Source organism: Polypterus senegalus, chromosome 10 (assembly GCF_016835505.1).
Source record: "Polypterus senegalus isolate Bchr_013 chromosome 10, ASM1683550v1, whole genome shotgun sequence".
NCBI lineage: Eukaryota > Metazoa > Chordata > Cladistia > Polypteriformes > Polypteridae > Polypterus > Polypterus senegalus.
The window spans coordinates 154000141-154017434 of NC_053163.1; the positions used below are offsets into that span (position 1 = coordinate 154000141).

Consider the following 17294-nt stretch of genomic DNA (forward strand, 5'->3'; position numbering starts at 1 on the left):
CTTGATTGACATAGAGGGCGGCCAGTCTTGAGATCTGTCTTCTCACACACTGGTCATCCCGCACTCACGCTCAAACACGCAAGCTACTGCAAAGCTCCGGCTGAGATCTAGTTAGCCTTCCAATTAATATCGACTAAAGAAGGGATTTAAAAAAAATTGTTTGGGGAGGGTATGAGCTGGACGTGGAATTGGAAGAGGATTTTTTTTCTCACAATGTCACAATCATAGTGGGTTTGTCTGATCTGCCAATCTATCATTTTATTCCAAAGAAGGAAAATGTGGAAAGTCACTTTCGAACTGTTCATAAAAACTGCGAAACTGGCGTCCTTCCAAAAAGCGATCTGAGAAAGAGAAAGGAGAGGGAACTAAAATCGCAGTTAATCTTACAGCTGTCATTTTTCACTCACTGAATTCTAAAGCTCCTTGACTGCATTATTCGGCTCTACTTATTTATGCAAGTCAGCCTTTTTCCACATGACGATTATTAAATCCAAATACTGTAGTGAGTATAAATGTATTGAATTGTTATTGTGCCATAAAGGTTATTCAGTTATACAAGGTATGACAACGTACATTTTATGTATAAAGTATACTCAGTATATCATTTTTAATGTAGGTAGATCATTTCGACGTGGTCATTTTAAAAGTAGCTCACAAGCCGAAAAAGTGTCGCACCCCTGCTCAAGATAGATAGCCTATCATATCTTCTTATATAAAAAGGTACTGTGGCTGTTCGTTTGTCTGTCCAGGATTTTAAATCACCTGTAGCTCGCAAACCGTTTGACCTATTGACCTGAAATTTGGTACACATATACTACGTTACGTCTACTGTCCACATTCGGGGTGATGATTAACCTCCAAGGTTATTCCACTTTTTATTTTTATTTTAGTTTATTGTAGAATCAACTCTCGGCAGCATGTAACAGGACGGCCGTTTGGCACATGTGTACGGGCACCGTTCTCATCCCTACCACCTTCGCCATCACTTCTCTTACCTCTTCATATCTTAAATCATTCTTGAGGCAGATTGAACAGTTAAATGCCAGCTTAAGTGAAACATACAAAGTGATTGCAACACAAACACGGACTTAATCAGTTTTAACGTGAAAAGGTGCTGATGAAAAGAAGAGAAGTAGCGGGACGCTAGGGTGGAGAAAAGAAGAGCTGCTCAGGAAGGAGCAAGCGCATCAACCTCTGAGCAAACGAAGGCTAAACGTACAGAGAAAGAGAATGAAAACTAGGAATGGTCAAGTCAAGTGTATTAACTGCACGATATGGTGCCGTACACTGTTACTGGTAAATTATAATGTACCGTTCATATCTATTTTTAGCACCTCTTTTCTGTATGTATCTACTGGGGTCTTCTAACCTACAAAAGCTGTTTGAGCTGGACTTGAGAGTTCTCCCTCATTCTGCCTGTTTAATGCAAGTAGAAATTTTGTTGTATGTTACCAACTGGCACATCAGATATCTGTAAAAGCAGGAAAGCAAACCATGGCTTGACTGTGCTGCTACTTTATGGCCTTACTGGATATTTCAAGTTTGATCTTAAGCCTTTTTCTTGACTAACAAACTATTTTTTTGCTTTGTTCTTTAGGCCCATCCATTGCAGCCATGGCCTCGGATAACCCTAGCGCACAAAATCCTAGCTGCAAGATTCTAACCTTCCGGCCAACAATGGAAGAGTTTAAAGACTTCAAGAAGTATATGGCCTACATAGAGTCACAAGGTGCACATCGAGCTGGCCTGGCTAAGGTAGGGAAGCTTGTCTCCATTCATATTTTTTTTCCGAAGCGGAATGTTCTTGCTTGAATCTTGGCTCCTCACCCTGTTTTCCTCATTCTTTTTTTTTTCTCCTTATCTTGTATTTTTCAGCTTTTCTTTGCTTTCCTCCACTCTGTTTCTGTCTTATTGTTTTCTCACAGAACTTCCTTACACGTTTTTACATTTTTTTTTTCTCTTCTCTCATACCTGCAGGTAATTCCACCACCAGAGTGGAAGCCACGCAAGACATACGACTCGATAGATGAGATGGTAATTCCTGCTCCTATCACACAGGTTGTCACTGGGCAGTCTGGCCTGTTCACACAATACAACATTCAGAGGAAGCCCATGACGGTGGGCGAGTACCGTAAACTTGCCAACAGCGAAAAGTGAGTTTGCAAGGAATTTATTTTGCTAGGAGTATTAACAGAAAACTGTAGCTTTTTGCTGGCAGGCTTGTCATTTGCAAAACTTGCATTTGTTGAGTTTGAAAAAATTGGACAGTATGGAAAATACTAATAAAAAAGGATGATTGTTAAATTTACTTAGACTTGTATTCAACCAAAAACAGTATAAATACAAGGTGCGCCATGTCTGTCATGGTCGGCTAGATTGTTTTTGGAGATCAGTTGAATTTAAAAGTTTCCATCGGGTGAGTTCTTTAAAACTCACTTTATAAACCTGCACAGATTTTAAACTAACAAACTGTACATTTGACATATCGTTTAAGATGTCTACTTTGTGCAGGGTAAAAGTAATTTTTCCACCATTGTTCACAGACCTCGGAGTATTTCACTTTTTATTGACCATATCACAGTTCCAATGGGTCACAAGTTGACATATACAGTACTTTGTTAACTGTGCCTTTAAACAGCTTGGAATATTCCAGAAAATGATATCAAGTCTTCAAGTATCGTATACACTCACGTATAAGTCGATTCTTGAAACACGAAAAATGGATCTTAAAATTAGACCCCGACTTATACGGCCGTTCAAAAATACAAATGTTTTTTTCCCGTTTTCTTGCTTCCTCCAATCTCACACCAGTTTATCAGACTCATCAAATTTTGTCGCAGCAGTGCAGTTACCAATTTCTTTTGCCGCTTCAAAGATGTTTAATTTAAAACCAGCTTCATATTTTCTTCTGATCGAACGCTCCATCGTAGATAAGGGATGCTCTTATGATTAAGGTGTATGAGGGTGACCGATACAAAAAACACAAAACAATGCAAACGTCACTTCGGAATAGTTTAGGTATTACCATGTGGTCACGTAGGCACAATACATAGAAACAAAAAAGGCGGTGTGTGCTCCATGGTTACGCTCTCAGGTGGGCGTTAGCATATCATAATTTCTTGGACCAATAGTGTGAGATTTCCCACATTCAACTTATACAACCGACATTATAAAATAACAGAAATTATTTGGTAAAATCAAGCCCCGACTTCTCCGCGGGAGAACTTAAACGCGAGTATATACAGTATATACAGTAATTAGATAATTAGCTTCTGATAGCCAATTAGCCCATGTGGGTGTATGTCAAGGCCGACCATCAAACTCATTGCTTCTTTGCTTGACATGATGGGAAATTTTAAAAGAAATCAACCAAGACCTCAGAAAAATAAATGGCGGACCTAAACAAATCTGTTTCATCTTTGGGAACAATATTCAAACACCTGAAGGTTCCACACACGTTTCTCTGTTCAAACAATAATACGCAAACATAAAAGCCATGGGACCACACAGCCTTTATGCCACTCGTGAATGAGATGCATTCTGTCTCCTAGAGAAGAACGTACTTAGAGGTATAAATAATAAATTTTGTCACAAATAAATAAAGTCAGTGAAGATTACAGTCAATGTAACACTCATGAGTTCCTCATGGGTCGTGTATAGGTGTGTGACTATGTGTGGTTGATGCAGGTGTTTGGTCAGTGGTGGCTTCTGTTATATGAAGGGGCAGTGATTGCTTTGGGGTAAAAGATGTTCTTCAGCCTGATATTGTAGGCCTGCATGGCTCTTTAGCGCTTGCCAAAGGGCAGAGGAGTAAAAATGCTATGGCCTCAGATCTTTACAAATGTTCTTACTTTTCTGCTGTGGCAGGTAGTGAAGATATCTTCCAGTGAATGGTAGCTGAGTGCCATTAATTTTCTGAGCCATTTTGATGATATGCTGGAGGGTCTTCCTTTTCTCAGAGGTGCAGCCAGAATACCCCACTGTAATGCTGACTCTGTACGCCAGCAGAAGTTAACCAGTAGCTGTTGTTGGGAGTTTTACTTTCAGAAAGTGAAGCCTCTGAAGTCCTTTCTTGGCCAATGCTGTCATGTTTGTTGTCCATGACAGGTCCTGTCTGATGTGGACTCCCAAGAATCTGAAACTCTAGACTGTCTCCACCCTGTTGCCGTTAATGCTTATTGGATGGTGACCACTGTAGTTCAGTCTCCTGAAGTCCAGAATCGGTTCCTTTGTTTTCTTGGAATTGAGTGCAAGGTTGTTGTTCTGGCTCTAGATTCTCGACTTTGTCATTATTGCAGATTAGGCCTATCACTGTGGTGTCATCTGCAAATTTTATTATGATGTTAGTATCATGGGTAGGTTTGCAGTCGTTTGTGAAGACGGGTTAAAGGAGAGGGATCAGTACCTAGCCGTGCGGTACCCCAGTGTTCAGTGTTACTGATAAAGGTAAGTGCTTACCCATGCACACACTTCAACAAGTGTTTGATTCACTGAGAAGGCTTGTCCAGCACAGCACGAAAAGTCTTAAGACCAGGCAACAGTGGAAGTTTGATTTACTTGTGGTGTGCCAGAAACATCAGCATACGATAGGGAGTGGCCTCTAGAGCCAACAGAGAGAAGGATGCCAGACACAAACAGAGGATGTGGACAAGTGGGTGAAGAATCTGTCTGACAGACAACTCGCCCAAGCAGTGAAAAACATCCTAGCTAAAGGGTTAAACTTTGCTGTCAGACCGAAACAAATCCCGCTAGTGGAATTGATGACAGCCACAGAGTCGGCAATCGGCAACAACAACATTGCAGATGTGGAAGTGGAGCAACTACAGATAAAAGTTTCGGCAAGTCTCAGCAATGCTAAGCCCCCTGCATCCAATATCCGTACTGAGGAGAGGTAGGCTCTCATGGCACTCTGTAAGGACGACGACAACATCATCATCCTTCCGGCAGAGAAGGGGAGGTGCACAGTGTTGCTAAACCAGACAGATTATCATGAGAAAATTTCGTCTCTGCTTAGTGACAAAAACACTTATGAACCCCTAAAATGAGATGCAGGTAGTGGTTACGGGAAAAACGTGATAGATTGTCTCAAGCAGTTAGTGCATGACAATGCTATTGACCGGACCTCATCCCACAGATTATACCCAGGGGAAGCTACACCAAGTCTGTATGGTTTACCGAAGATACATAAACAGGATGCACTATTAAGACCCATTATCTGCATGATCAATTCGGCTACATATAACATCTCAAAATTCCTGGCCGCTGTCCTCAACCTGTTGGTAGGCAGCTCAAAACACCAATATTCAGAACACTTTGAATTTTGTGGAGAAGGTGGGAGATGTCATTATGGAGGCAGATGAAACTATGGTCTTGTATGATTTCACATCTCTATTCACTTGCGCTCCAGTTACGGAAGCAGTGGAGGTGGTCCGTAAGAGATTATAGGATGACACCACACTCAGTAAAAGGACCACTCTCAGCACCGACCAAGTGTGTCTACTCTTGGAATTGTGTCTTCAATCCACATATTTCATATACAAAGGCCAGTACTGTAGGCAGAAACATGGGTGCGCCATGGGTTCCCCAGTTTCACCTATTGTGGCCAATCTGTATATGGAAGAAGTGGAAAAGGGGGCACTATTATCCTGTCTTGGAACACCACCGAACCATTGGTTCAGGTATGTGGACGACACCTGGGTGAAAATCAAATCTCAGAAGGTACCACAATTCACTGACCACATCAACTCAGTGGACAAACACATCCAGTTCACCAGGGAGGACATGAAACCTGACAGACTAGCTGTAGCTGTCTTAGATTGTGATATTGCCATCAGCAATGGGGGACATTTGAAAGTTGATGTGTATCGTAAACCAACGCATACGGATTAGTATTTAAGGTTTGACTCTCACCATCCGCTAGAGCACAAAATAAGTGTCATCAGGACTCAACAACACAGAGCAAGCACCATACCCACAGACACAGCGGCCAGGGAAGCAGAAGAACATCATATCAAAAAGACCCTGAGTTATATGTGGTTATCCCAGCTGAACTTTTGTCAAAGCCAAGGAAGACACCTTTAAAGAATGGTCTAAGCAATCCAGGAGAGAGGAAGGACAACCGCTGCCTAAGCGAAAACTTTTGGTGATCCCTTATGTGTTAGGAGTATCGGAACAGCTGAGATGCATTTTTTTAAAACACCAGGTCTCAGTGGCTTTCAAACCCCAAAACACACTACGGCAAAAATTGGTCCACCCCAAGGATCGGGTGCCTCGGCGCAGGTGGAGTAATATAGTTTATGCAGTTAAGTGCCAAGACGATTGCAGTGAATTATATATCAGGGAACCCAAACAACCACTGGCGAAGCGGATGGCACAACACAGAAGAGCTCCCTCGTCAGGCTAGGACTCCGCAGTCTATTTACATCTATAGGATAGTGGTCACTCTTTCAGTGATGAAGATGTGCCCATTCCGGACAAGGAGGAACGCTGGTTTGAGTGAGGAGTCAAGGCAGCCATTTACGTAAAAAAGGAACGTCCATCTCTGAACCAAGGAGGGGGCCTAAGGGTACATCTTTCACCATCTTACAATGCAGTGATTGCAGCCATTCCCCAACTCTGTGTGAATGGTACTCATGGCCATCGATCAATGGACAATTTGCATATCATTGATCATACGGCCCATTGTTAGTCAATGGTGCTAGTTGCAGTCATTATTCAAAGGTACTGTTTATGGTTGGAGAAACTTGCAGTCAACTGAGACTGAGGAAGTCACTTGGATGAGTAATGTAACGTATCTCCCGCGGGAAAAAATCTATGTCCAGATGAACAGAATCAACCTTCTAGAATCTGTGGTCTGTTAGTGAGAAAGTCTAAAATCTATTAACACAGGAGTGAGCAAGGAGGCCTACGAACCTGCCCCAGTTACACCAGTTCTGGGTGGAGGAATGGGACAAAATTTTAGCAACTTAAGAAGCTTCTGGAAGGCGACCCAAAACATCTGGCACAAGTTGAACAGTTTAAAGGCAATGCTACCAAATATGAACAAAGTGTTTGTAAACTTGTGACCCACCAGAATTCTAATCTGGTCAATAAAAAGTGAAATACTCGGAGGTCTGTGAACATTGCTGGAAAAAACGAGAAGACATCTTCATCGATTTTCCAAATTTATAGTTTGTTAGTATGAAATGTGTGGAAGGCTTACCAGGTGAATTTTAAAGAATTCACCCTTATTTTATGTAAACTTCTGACTTCAACTGTATTCGTTTATTCTGAAATTGATGGCTACAACATGTTTCAAATATGTTGGGATGGGCATAGTTTGGACTAACAACAATGTGATGAGCTAATGTGAGGCAAACCTATCAAAGCTGTGTTTGCCAACCTTTGTTGTCTCATGACCCAGTTTTTGATATGCCAGGGGGTGGAGTCACTCCACGAATTTAGTATGATTGTCAAAATGGGGTAAGGAAGTCTTCCTCTGGGAATTTAGCATGACTGTCAAAGCAGAATGGGGAGGTTCCGCGCATTACATGAATTGAGCGCGATCGTCAATGCTTTTCCACCTTGGTGATTCGAGCATGATCGTCAGAGCGGAGGTTGGGGGTGGTTGTCCAGGATTGGCCGAGATCCACCTGCTGCTGCTACAACTTGAGTGCATTCATTGGAGTGTTGATGGGGTTTTAGCTGGGGTTGGCCGTGGCCAGCATAGTCACTCACAGTTTTGGAAACGCTGTGATAAAGTATACATGGAGCCTCCAGAAAAGGCCTAGTCCTTCAAGAGCAAGGATGGGTCGAGGCTCTCCAAATTACCAAAAGATGAATTGCCGTTTAATCCAGCATTTGATAAGTCAGTAATACTGTATATTAGGCATTTCATCTCTTGCAGTGTACAGTGTAATTAAAGGATCCAAGGAATATTGTCAAATCTTGGTGCATAAAGAGCAACGTCAAAAGCCACGTCTGAATATGTGTAATCGCTGATCCCTTGGACGTTACTGTCTTAAATGGATATCATGACATGGGCTCAAGGGTACAATACAGTACAATACAGTTTATTTTTGTATAGCCCAAAATCACACAGGAAGTGCCGCAATGGGCTTTAACAGGCCCTGCCTCTTGACAGCCCCCCAGCCTTGACTCTCTAAGAAGATGAAGAAAAACTCCCAAAAAAAACCTTGTAGGGAAAAAATGGAAGAAATCTTAGGAAAGGCAGTTCAAAGAGAGACCCCTTTAAAGGTAGGTTGGGCGTGCAGCGGGTGTCAAAAGAAGGGGGTCAATACAATACACAGAACAGAACAAATCCTCAATACAGTATAAAAATAAAAATTTTGGAAGTACGGAGCAGAATTTAACAGTAGATAATATCACATAATAAGATTTCGATATTTTTAAAGTCCAGGAGACCTCATCCATCAAGCTGCCTCCCCCTATTGGCCATTCCATGGCTGAAACGGTGCTGGGTCACCAAATCCGATGAAAGGACTCCTCTTTCCCATGATTCCTGCGATCCTCAATCAGGGATGACTTTACCATAGGCAGGCAAAACAACTTGGCAGGTGAGCCGTGGCACCAAGTGCCACATTTGATTACCGAGTACCTCAGAAAGCTTTTGTTAGTCCGCACCATTTGCCACAAAGCAGAAACCACACATCAACACCATGTCAGGAAGCAATTCTGACTTCCAACCGACCCTGGGTTTGGTCTCAGCTGAGATGGAAAGTTGCACAGTGGAGTTGTATTTTGTGGTCATTTGCCTTTCAGGTCATTTTTGGACAAAGCAGAATGGAATAGGGCCAGCTGTGCTGTTATCAGCATCAGTTCCACAAGCCAGTGTCTGTCATTGTATGGTGGTGTGTCATGGATCCCGTTCTGTCTATCGGGCAATTAAATGAATCAGGCAGTAGAAAGCTTGTCCTTTGAGCTTTTAAGTCTTTTCATGAAAAGGGGACAACAGATTAACATGAGTAGTTCTCAGTGAACAAAAGGTGTAGCCCTTATTTGTACGCTCGGCTTTCTCATAACAGATTTACATATGTCAGTTATCTCTCTATTATAAAAAAAAAATCTTGGAAGGGAAATGAGACGTGATTTTCTTGCAGAGACACTTACAGAGACAGTCCCGCAAGATGAATTGATGCCCAGGGTCGGAAATAAAGGACAAAGAGTAAATGACAAAGTAGAACGTCGTAAAGAATTAAAAAATGTTAGCACTGTACACATGCGCAGCAGGTTAGAGATAATGGAAGTGCGAAAATTCAAAAGTCTCAAAAAAAGGATTAGCGCAAACAAACGGAAATTATTACTCGGTGAAATAACGGAAGAGCGAAAAGAGATCGAATACATTGTTCAGTTTTAAACTTTAAGTCGGAGCCTTGTAGATCATCTAATTTGTGTTGCCATTGGTAAAAAAAAAAAAGTGATCCCAAAGAAGAGGCATATCCGCTAGAATTAAAAGATTCCAAAAACATTGGCATAGTATTTAGTCCCGTGAGACGGAGACTTTTACCATGAGATTCTTTCAAGTCACGCCCTACTTAGAACTATTTTCAAACAAGACCACGGCCATCTAACCTCAGTCGTGTGAATGCTTTTGTCAGACACACGTCCTGCGCTTTCAGCTCTTATAAATTGTATCACGACAATAATTTTAATCGTTTTTGATGACACATCAACGACTAAGTGAAGAAGAAAGAGCAGGGACAAACATTCGAAAAAGTCGTTTTATTTATTGGAGAGAAAGAAACCATATTCACTCATGGGCAGTTATACTTGTACATTGCGTTGTCACTGTGTAAGTCCAAACACAGAATCAAATTTCAATGCGATTTTGAGGAAACGTTTATTCCAAATATTGTTTTTACTAAAGTTTTAAAGTAAAAGTGAAAATAAAGCATATGTAATAATTCCCATGAAAATAATCTCTTAAAATTGTATATCCGGTTAACCAAATCTGGGAGTGGGCGAGAGAAGCGAGCAGGGTGCAGTATCGCCTAGTAATGTAAAAGAATACATTGTATTGGCTACAAATGTAAGGCGACTTAGTAATACTTCATTGATTTGTCAAACCACAAAATCACACACTGTACACTTGATCTCCTTAATTCTAATTCTAAATCCATTCCTCATACAGGGTCCTTGAACCTTTGCAGCACCTCACTCAGACAAACGCAACTTATCGGTCTTTTACCTGTCAGCCTTGAATTCTGTATATGAAATTTATTGCCTGCTTGCATCTCAAAGCTGTACGTGCTGTGACCTTGGCCTTCAACTCACAACTGCGGCTAATCCTAAGAAAAACGTTTTCTGAAGAAAGGCACTTTTCTCAGACTTTTAGTCATGGAACTCTTTGGCTCCCACAGTTGGTGCCCATGAAATCTGTCCGGTCACCATTTAATGCAAAAAGAGGTGTACACATTTTTCCAGTGATGTCCATGCATTTTTCAGCTGGGCAAGTGGCAAATTACATTCTTCCCGGATTACAAGTGCATGGCTAGGTATGCTGGGTACTCGTTTGGCGTGCCTGCAGTCCTGACTTATGTGGTGGATCATAAAAAGTAAAAATATAGCAATAATGGCCTCATACAATCGAAGACTTGAACAATGGATCGAGTGTAGCTCGACAGTTTTCAGGTTCCCCAAAAAGTTAATTTCCTGATGGTACGTGGTTTTCATGTTCTCTTTGGTGGTATCTAGTGCTTTGTGAGCTCTGGAATGCATTAAGTGAGAAGAAGTAGTATGTGTCTGGCTAAGCGCATCCTGCATTCTGTAACAATGTCTTCCAGTGACTCTCCGCTTCGGCACCTCATGATTTGTAAATGTTTTCGTTGGAGGCACTGCTGGTGAAAGACATTGAGCTTGTGAGCAATCCAGGTTGAGTTCCTCCAGGTTTAACAGGCATAGATGGCAGTTGGGATGACAATCATGGGGTGCAGTTAAAATTATTTATGCTGTACTAACAGACGAGGATGACCCGACGTGGTGTAAACACCTGAACACGCTAGTTGCTTTACTGATCTGACATTTCATGTCCCTTCCCATGTCGCCGTTATTTGATATGACACTGCCAAGGTTTGTGAATTTGTCAGCCTCATCCATTACATGCTGCCCGGCGGTTATTTGCACCCTGGATTTACAGTTATCCCACATGACCTTAGACATGTCTGAGCTTATGATTAAGCTGGCTCACCCTGGTTCACGTTCAAGGTTCTTGGTTACAGCCAGTAGCACAGGTTTAGTTACGGCCATGGCCAAAAGTTTTGAGAATGACTCAAGTATTGGTTTTCACAAAGTTTGCTGCTTCAGTGTTGTTAGATCTTTTTGTCAGAGGTTTCTATGGTATACTGAAGTAGAATTACAAGCATTTCATAAGTTTCAAAGGCTTTTATTGACAATTACGTTAAGTTTATGCTCAGAGTCCATATTTGCAGTGTTGGCCCTTCTTTCTTTTTCAAGACCCCTGCAATTCACCTTGGCAGGCTGTCTGTCCATCAACTTATGGGCCAAATCCTGACTGATGGCATCCCATTCTTGGAGAATCAATGCTTGGAGTTTGACAGAATTTGTGGGTTTTTCTTTGTCCACTCACCTCTTGAGGATTGACCATAAGTTTTCTATGGGAGTTTCCTGGCCATGGACCCCAAATTTCAATGTTTTGTTCCCCAAGCCACTTAGCTCTCCCTTTTACCTTATGGCCCGGTGCTCCATCATGCTGGAAAAGGCATTGTTGGTCACCATACTGTTCTTGGATGGCCAGGAGAAGTTGCTCTCGGAGGATATTTTGGTACCATTCTTTATTCATGGCTTGAGATTGTGGCACCACCTTTGCAGAGCTTGCTCAGGAATAGCAGCAGGTAGGTGTGAACAAAACATTGAAATCTGGGGTCCATGGCCAGGAAACAATCTTAGCAGTGAGGCCCATCTGTCCCTTTTCCCAGCCACACTTGCCATCTCATGCTGTGGGATCCCAAGTTGTACCCAGGCCATCTAGGAGATGTAATTCTCCCAGGGCACCCTGGGTCTTCCTCCGGGGTCTCCTCTCAACTTGTTGTGCCCGTAAAACCTCCACAGAGAGGCGTCTGCAGGCATCTTTATTAGATAACCGAGCCATTTCAGTTGGCACCTCTCCATGTGGGGGGTCAGCAGCTCTACTCTCAGCCTGTCCCTGATGTCTGTGCTGTGGAGAGCCAGTCAACCATTTTGACTGCTTGGACCAACAATCCCATTTTTTTGATCATTACCTAAATCTCATGACCATAGGTGATGGTGGGGATGTAGATTGCCTTCTGATTTAGCTCCTTCTTCCCCACTACAGATTGGTACATCCATCCATCATCCAACCCATTATATCCTAACTACAGGGTCACGGGGGGTCTGCTGGAGCCAATCCCAGCCAACACAGGGTGCAAGGCAGGAAACAAACCCTAGGCAGTGTGCCAGCCCACCGCGGGGCACACACACCAAACGCACACTAAGGACAATTTAGAATTGCCAATGCACCTAACCTGCATGTCTTTGGACTATGGGAGGAAACCGGAGTACCCGGAGGAAACCCACGCAGACACAGGGAGAACATGCAAACTCCACGCAGGGAGGACCCAGGAAGCGAACCCGGGTCTCCTAACTGCGAGGCAGCAGCACTACCCACTGCACCACCATGCCTCCCCAGATTGGTACAGTGTCCTCATAACTGCATTCACTGCCCTTACCATCCCTTTTCCATTCACTCGTGAACAAGATCTCGAGGTACGTAAACTCCTCCACTTGAGGCAGTGACTCACCTCCCATTCAGAGAAGATAGTCCACCTTTTCCCTACTGATGACCATAGCCTTAGATTTGGAGATGCTCATCCTCATCCCTTCTGCTTCACACTCGCAAATCATCCCAATATATTCTGGAAGTTCACAGCCCGATAAAGCCAACCAGGATCGTGTCATCTGTAAAAAGCAGTGACGCACTTTTAAGGCCACTAAACCAGACCCCTCCTCTTACTAGTTGCATCTTGTTATTTAAGATCCAATTTTTGCAGGTTATTTCTGATACCAACTACTTTGTACTTACAGAATTGGTCTTTGGTGTGGAACTAAGCAATCAAACCCTTTTTGAAAGTAGGGCATTGCAGCACGCCAACCACCATGACACAAGTCATGGCACAATAAAAAGATTTATTACACAAATGCCTTACAAAAAAGGCTTTCACAATCACAAATGCCACAATTCATCTCTTCTTATCTCTCCTTCCACTCCTCCAAGCGAGCTTTGTCCTTCTATCCGACTGTAACTCGCCTGGATGAGGTCGAGTGACACCTTTTATGCTGGACCCGGGAGTACTTCTAGTGCTAGGGCATAGCCTGATGGACATATTTCCAGGTCAGACTGACGTCCCACAAAGTAAAGGTGATGGATCTCTGCGGCACCCACAGAGCCCAACAAGGCTGCCCAATGAGACTACAGATCCCAGCATGTCTTGCAGGTGTATGCACAGGTAGTGTTGCCCAGGATGGCTGCCACCTAGCGTGTCAGAGGAGCATGTATTCTTGTCTGGTTGTCTCCCCCTGTCCTTCCACCTCACTGACCTCCCAACCAGTTATTGTTCCGTGGTCCAATTTTGCCCAGGGATGCCCGTGTAACCATCTGCCACACTGGCATCTTCTGCCTGTCTCCTGAATGAAGAGGGACAATCTTTTCCCTGTTTCTTATACCTCTTGTGACAAAAAGGCGTTTTATGAGCGTTGACCCGACACAGACAGACACGGGAGGCACACTTATAAAACAAATAATCATTTATTTTCTTTGTCTGTGGTCTACGTCTTCCCCTTACCCACAGACAGAACACAGTCCCCGCAAGCACAACTCCACACAATACTTTTATATTTCTCTTATTCTTCCTTCACTCCTCCTCCTCAAGCTTCGTCTTCCTCCTTCTGACTCCAGAGTAGTGGCTGCTGGCTCCTTTTATAAGGCACCCGGAAGTGCTCCAGCTGCTTGATGACTTCCTTTTTGGCAGCACTTCCGGGTATGGCGGAAGGACTGCCCATAAGGGCTCAGCAGCTCCAGCTGCAGCACCCCCTGGCAGTGCCTGCAGATCCCAATAGGGCTGCTCCAATCTCCAACTCCCATGAAGCCCTGTGGGAGTTCGAGGGACTGCTCCAACCCAGGGGGGTTGCCATCTAGCGTTCCGGGGGAGGTAACATACTGGCCACGCTTGCTCCCCTGGCCCTCCCAGCGTGGAGGCGTCCCGGCCACATGTTACACTCTGAAGGTTCTAGCTTCCCGTTAAGGTAAGGAACCGTGCCCCATTCTAACTGGGATGCCTGTCCATGATTGCCATTCATCACAAAAGTTTCTGTAAGTTCTGTTGATGGCTTTGTTTTTGTCAGTTACAGCAGGTGCCTGTTAAAAAAAAAAAATAAAATATCTAAAAGATTGGTTAGAGAAGATCTTCCTCTCATAAACTTGTGCCGGCTATTATTAAGTGTTTTATTTTTATGTAGGTACTTTCCTATTTTGTTTCTTGTTATAGTTTAAATAATTTTGCATGGTAAGTAAGACTTTACGGTCTGTAATTACCAGGATTCATTTTGTCTCCCTTCTTGAATACTCAATCGCAACTTTATATTTATTGCAAAAGAGCAAATTAAACACATTTAAAGCGTATTGTATCGCTTCAAATACAAATTTTCGTTTCTGGCTAACCAGATTATTATTTTTTATTTTGTACTCTTAGTAGAGGGGATAAGTTTGGCGTTATATCACAATTCAGGTAGCACCATGTTAACCAGACTCTTTGACTGGGAGATCCCAAGATTGAAGGGCATTCATGTGAATTTCCTGACTGGAAAATTCTGGATTCTCATCTGTCTGACAGAATGTGAGCGCAGCCCGATTATTTGTGTGCATGTGAGAGGGGTTTTGAGATGCTGTTGTGAACAAGGAGTCCGAAGCACTAAAGAGTTCTAAAGCATGTAGTTCCATACACTTCTAATAATGCCGCTTAGAGGGGGATAGCACTGTCAAACCCTGGCTAATACATGGAGATTCACTCGAAAGAGGCCCTGAATATTCTGTTATAACTCCTCTTAGGATGAATCAATCTGAACCAAAAAAATAAGTTTTATACCTTGACGTATGTATAATCAATTGCATTACATTTGATGCTGGAAGTGGTTTCCATTTTCTACCAGACACATTTTGATGCGGCACTCCATGTTCCTGAGTGTATCTGCAAGCATCTCGGGTGGGGAATAACAGCAATTTCACGTTGGATGTTTTCCTTCAAATCTTCCACAGTGCGAGGCTTGTTCCGATAGACTTTTCTCCTTTGAGCAGACCCCAAAGGAGGAAGTCTGTTGGTGTCGGATCCGGTGACCGTGGTGGCCAAAGCCCCTTTGAAATTACCCGGTTTGCCAAAGAAGGACTCCATTTCTGCCAAGCTCCTTCTTCGATTGATGTGTGACACGTTGCTCCATCTTGTTGGAAGTAACCTTCCGTTAACTCACGATCATCCAGTTGATTCTGACATCGCTTAAACGAATTAGTGACCCAATAGGTGTGCATAATGAAGACTTGCCGCTCAATACAGTACACCACCATCCTGATGACTGAGTGAAGGGGTTCGGGCGGGCAGTAGGCACACAGAAGTTGCAAACGGAGGTTAAATGTCGTGACGGCTGTTCGGTGACTACCTCATCGCTCCGATGCAGGGGCAACCCTGCTTGTTTTAAACTCCATATACTGAGGAGCCCATTGCTTTGTCCTAGCGAGAGTTATTACAGAATATTCAGGTATTCCAATGACAATAAAGCTTTATGGAGGAAATGGCAAAATGGAATTGCCTGTAACAGTCATCCCAATACAGAGTCCAAATAAGGAGGTTCAAAATACGCAAAGGACACAAGCACAACAAAACAGCAATGACTCCCCGACTCCAGAGCCCATTCACATTGACCCACCAAATTATAGGGTGGAGGGCAGTGCCCGGTGGTGATTGGCAGTTGACCCCGCCTGTAAGGGGGACCCACCCACAAAACACATGGAACATAACAAAAGCAGCTTATGTACATAGACAAAACAACAAATTAAGAACGGTGCAGGTAATCAACATAAGTAAAATAACCAAGGATGAACAAAATAGACTTTAAATGTGGATTTGAACCACAGCCAGGGGAGTAATGTGGCTGAGACATGACAGACTCACTGGCTCCCTGTCCAATGTTGAGCTTTTGCTGCAAGTGATTCCAGTCTCCCGTGACTCTGACTAGGATGAAACAGGTTTGAGAAAGTTGTCAACTGTCTTATATCCATGGACACTTTATTGACATTTTTTTTAATTGATTTAAATTCAAGTACCGACATTCCAAAATCTCCGCATTGAAGACCGTTGGATCTGCAGGTTGTTGTTGCCTGAACTTGCAGTGCTCAGTCAGCATTAGCCAGCCTACAAAGAAATGAAAAATGTTAGTTGTAAAAATGAAGAGAGATCATACCACGGAAACCTTGACATTGCTAGAAGAGGTCACTGGCACACGTTGGAGATGCTCCAAATGAAGTGCTTTCAGGCACTTTGGGAAAGCTCTCCTTGCTTTATCGTTGGCAGAAGGAAGCTGTCTGACAGACTTGCCTCCAGCAACCAACAAAAGAGCAGAAGATCAGACCTCCGCTGGCATAGGCGTAAATGCAGAATGATCACCACATGTCTGCCCAAAAAGACCGTTCAAACAGAAACACCCACAGAGTTGTAGGGTTGCCAAATGAAAAAATACTTGAATTCGCCAAATTGAAGCTGAAGCCAAGTGATTATACTTCAAATTTTGGAGGAGTTTGCCCGCATCCTCCTGGACTGGCAGCAATGGAAGGCAGAATTTTTGGAGAAGCACAGCATCGATCAGGCAGCTGTACATCCTATGGCCTTGCCCTGCATGTGCCAGAGCGATGGTTGATTATATTATTAATAGTTAGACAGTACTTTGTTTGTCTGAAGGGGAAATTTAACATTTACAGAAGCTCAAGAAATAAAGAGAACACGGCACTTCTGTAAAAGGCTGCTGCTGGCATACAAGTCAAGTGGCTTTATTGTCATACCATCCTAATACCACATTGCTGCATACAATGGCACGAAATAACAGGACTACAGTGCAACATATGCATAAACTCCGGACGAGTGCAAGACAAGTAAAGAACTATGCTATACTATAATAACCCACTTTTGAGTAAAAGGCATTTAAAGAACTGCAGACTCTTTGGTCTGATGAGACAAAAAGTGAACACTTTGGGCAGAACTCCATACACTGTGTCAGGT

The 17294-nt window shown here is 43.1% G+C and overlaps 1 protein-coding gene across 4 annotated transcripts in view; it reads left to right on the forward strand.

The window, feature by feature from the left end:
* The window catches only part of kdm4b (lysine (K)-specific demethylase 4B), a 325841-nt gene that overhangs the window by 66269 nt on the left and 242278 nt on the right, over positions 1 to 17294 (forward strand). For all 4 annotated transcript variants that reach the window (XM_039767103.1, XM_039767104.1, XM_039767105.1 and 1 more), the window contains exons 2-3: positions 1598 to 1755; positions 1978 to 2153. In XM_039767103.1, the coding sequence (XP_039623037.1) occupies positions 1615 to 1755; positions 1978 to 2153 (317 nt within the window). In that variant the 5' untranslated portion in view covers positions 1598 to 1614. The remainder of the gene's footprint in view (positions 1 to 1597; positions 1756 to 1977; positions 2154 to 17294) is intronic.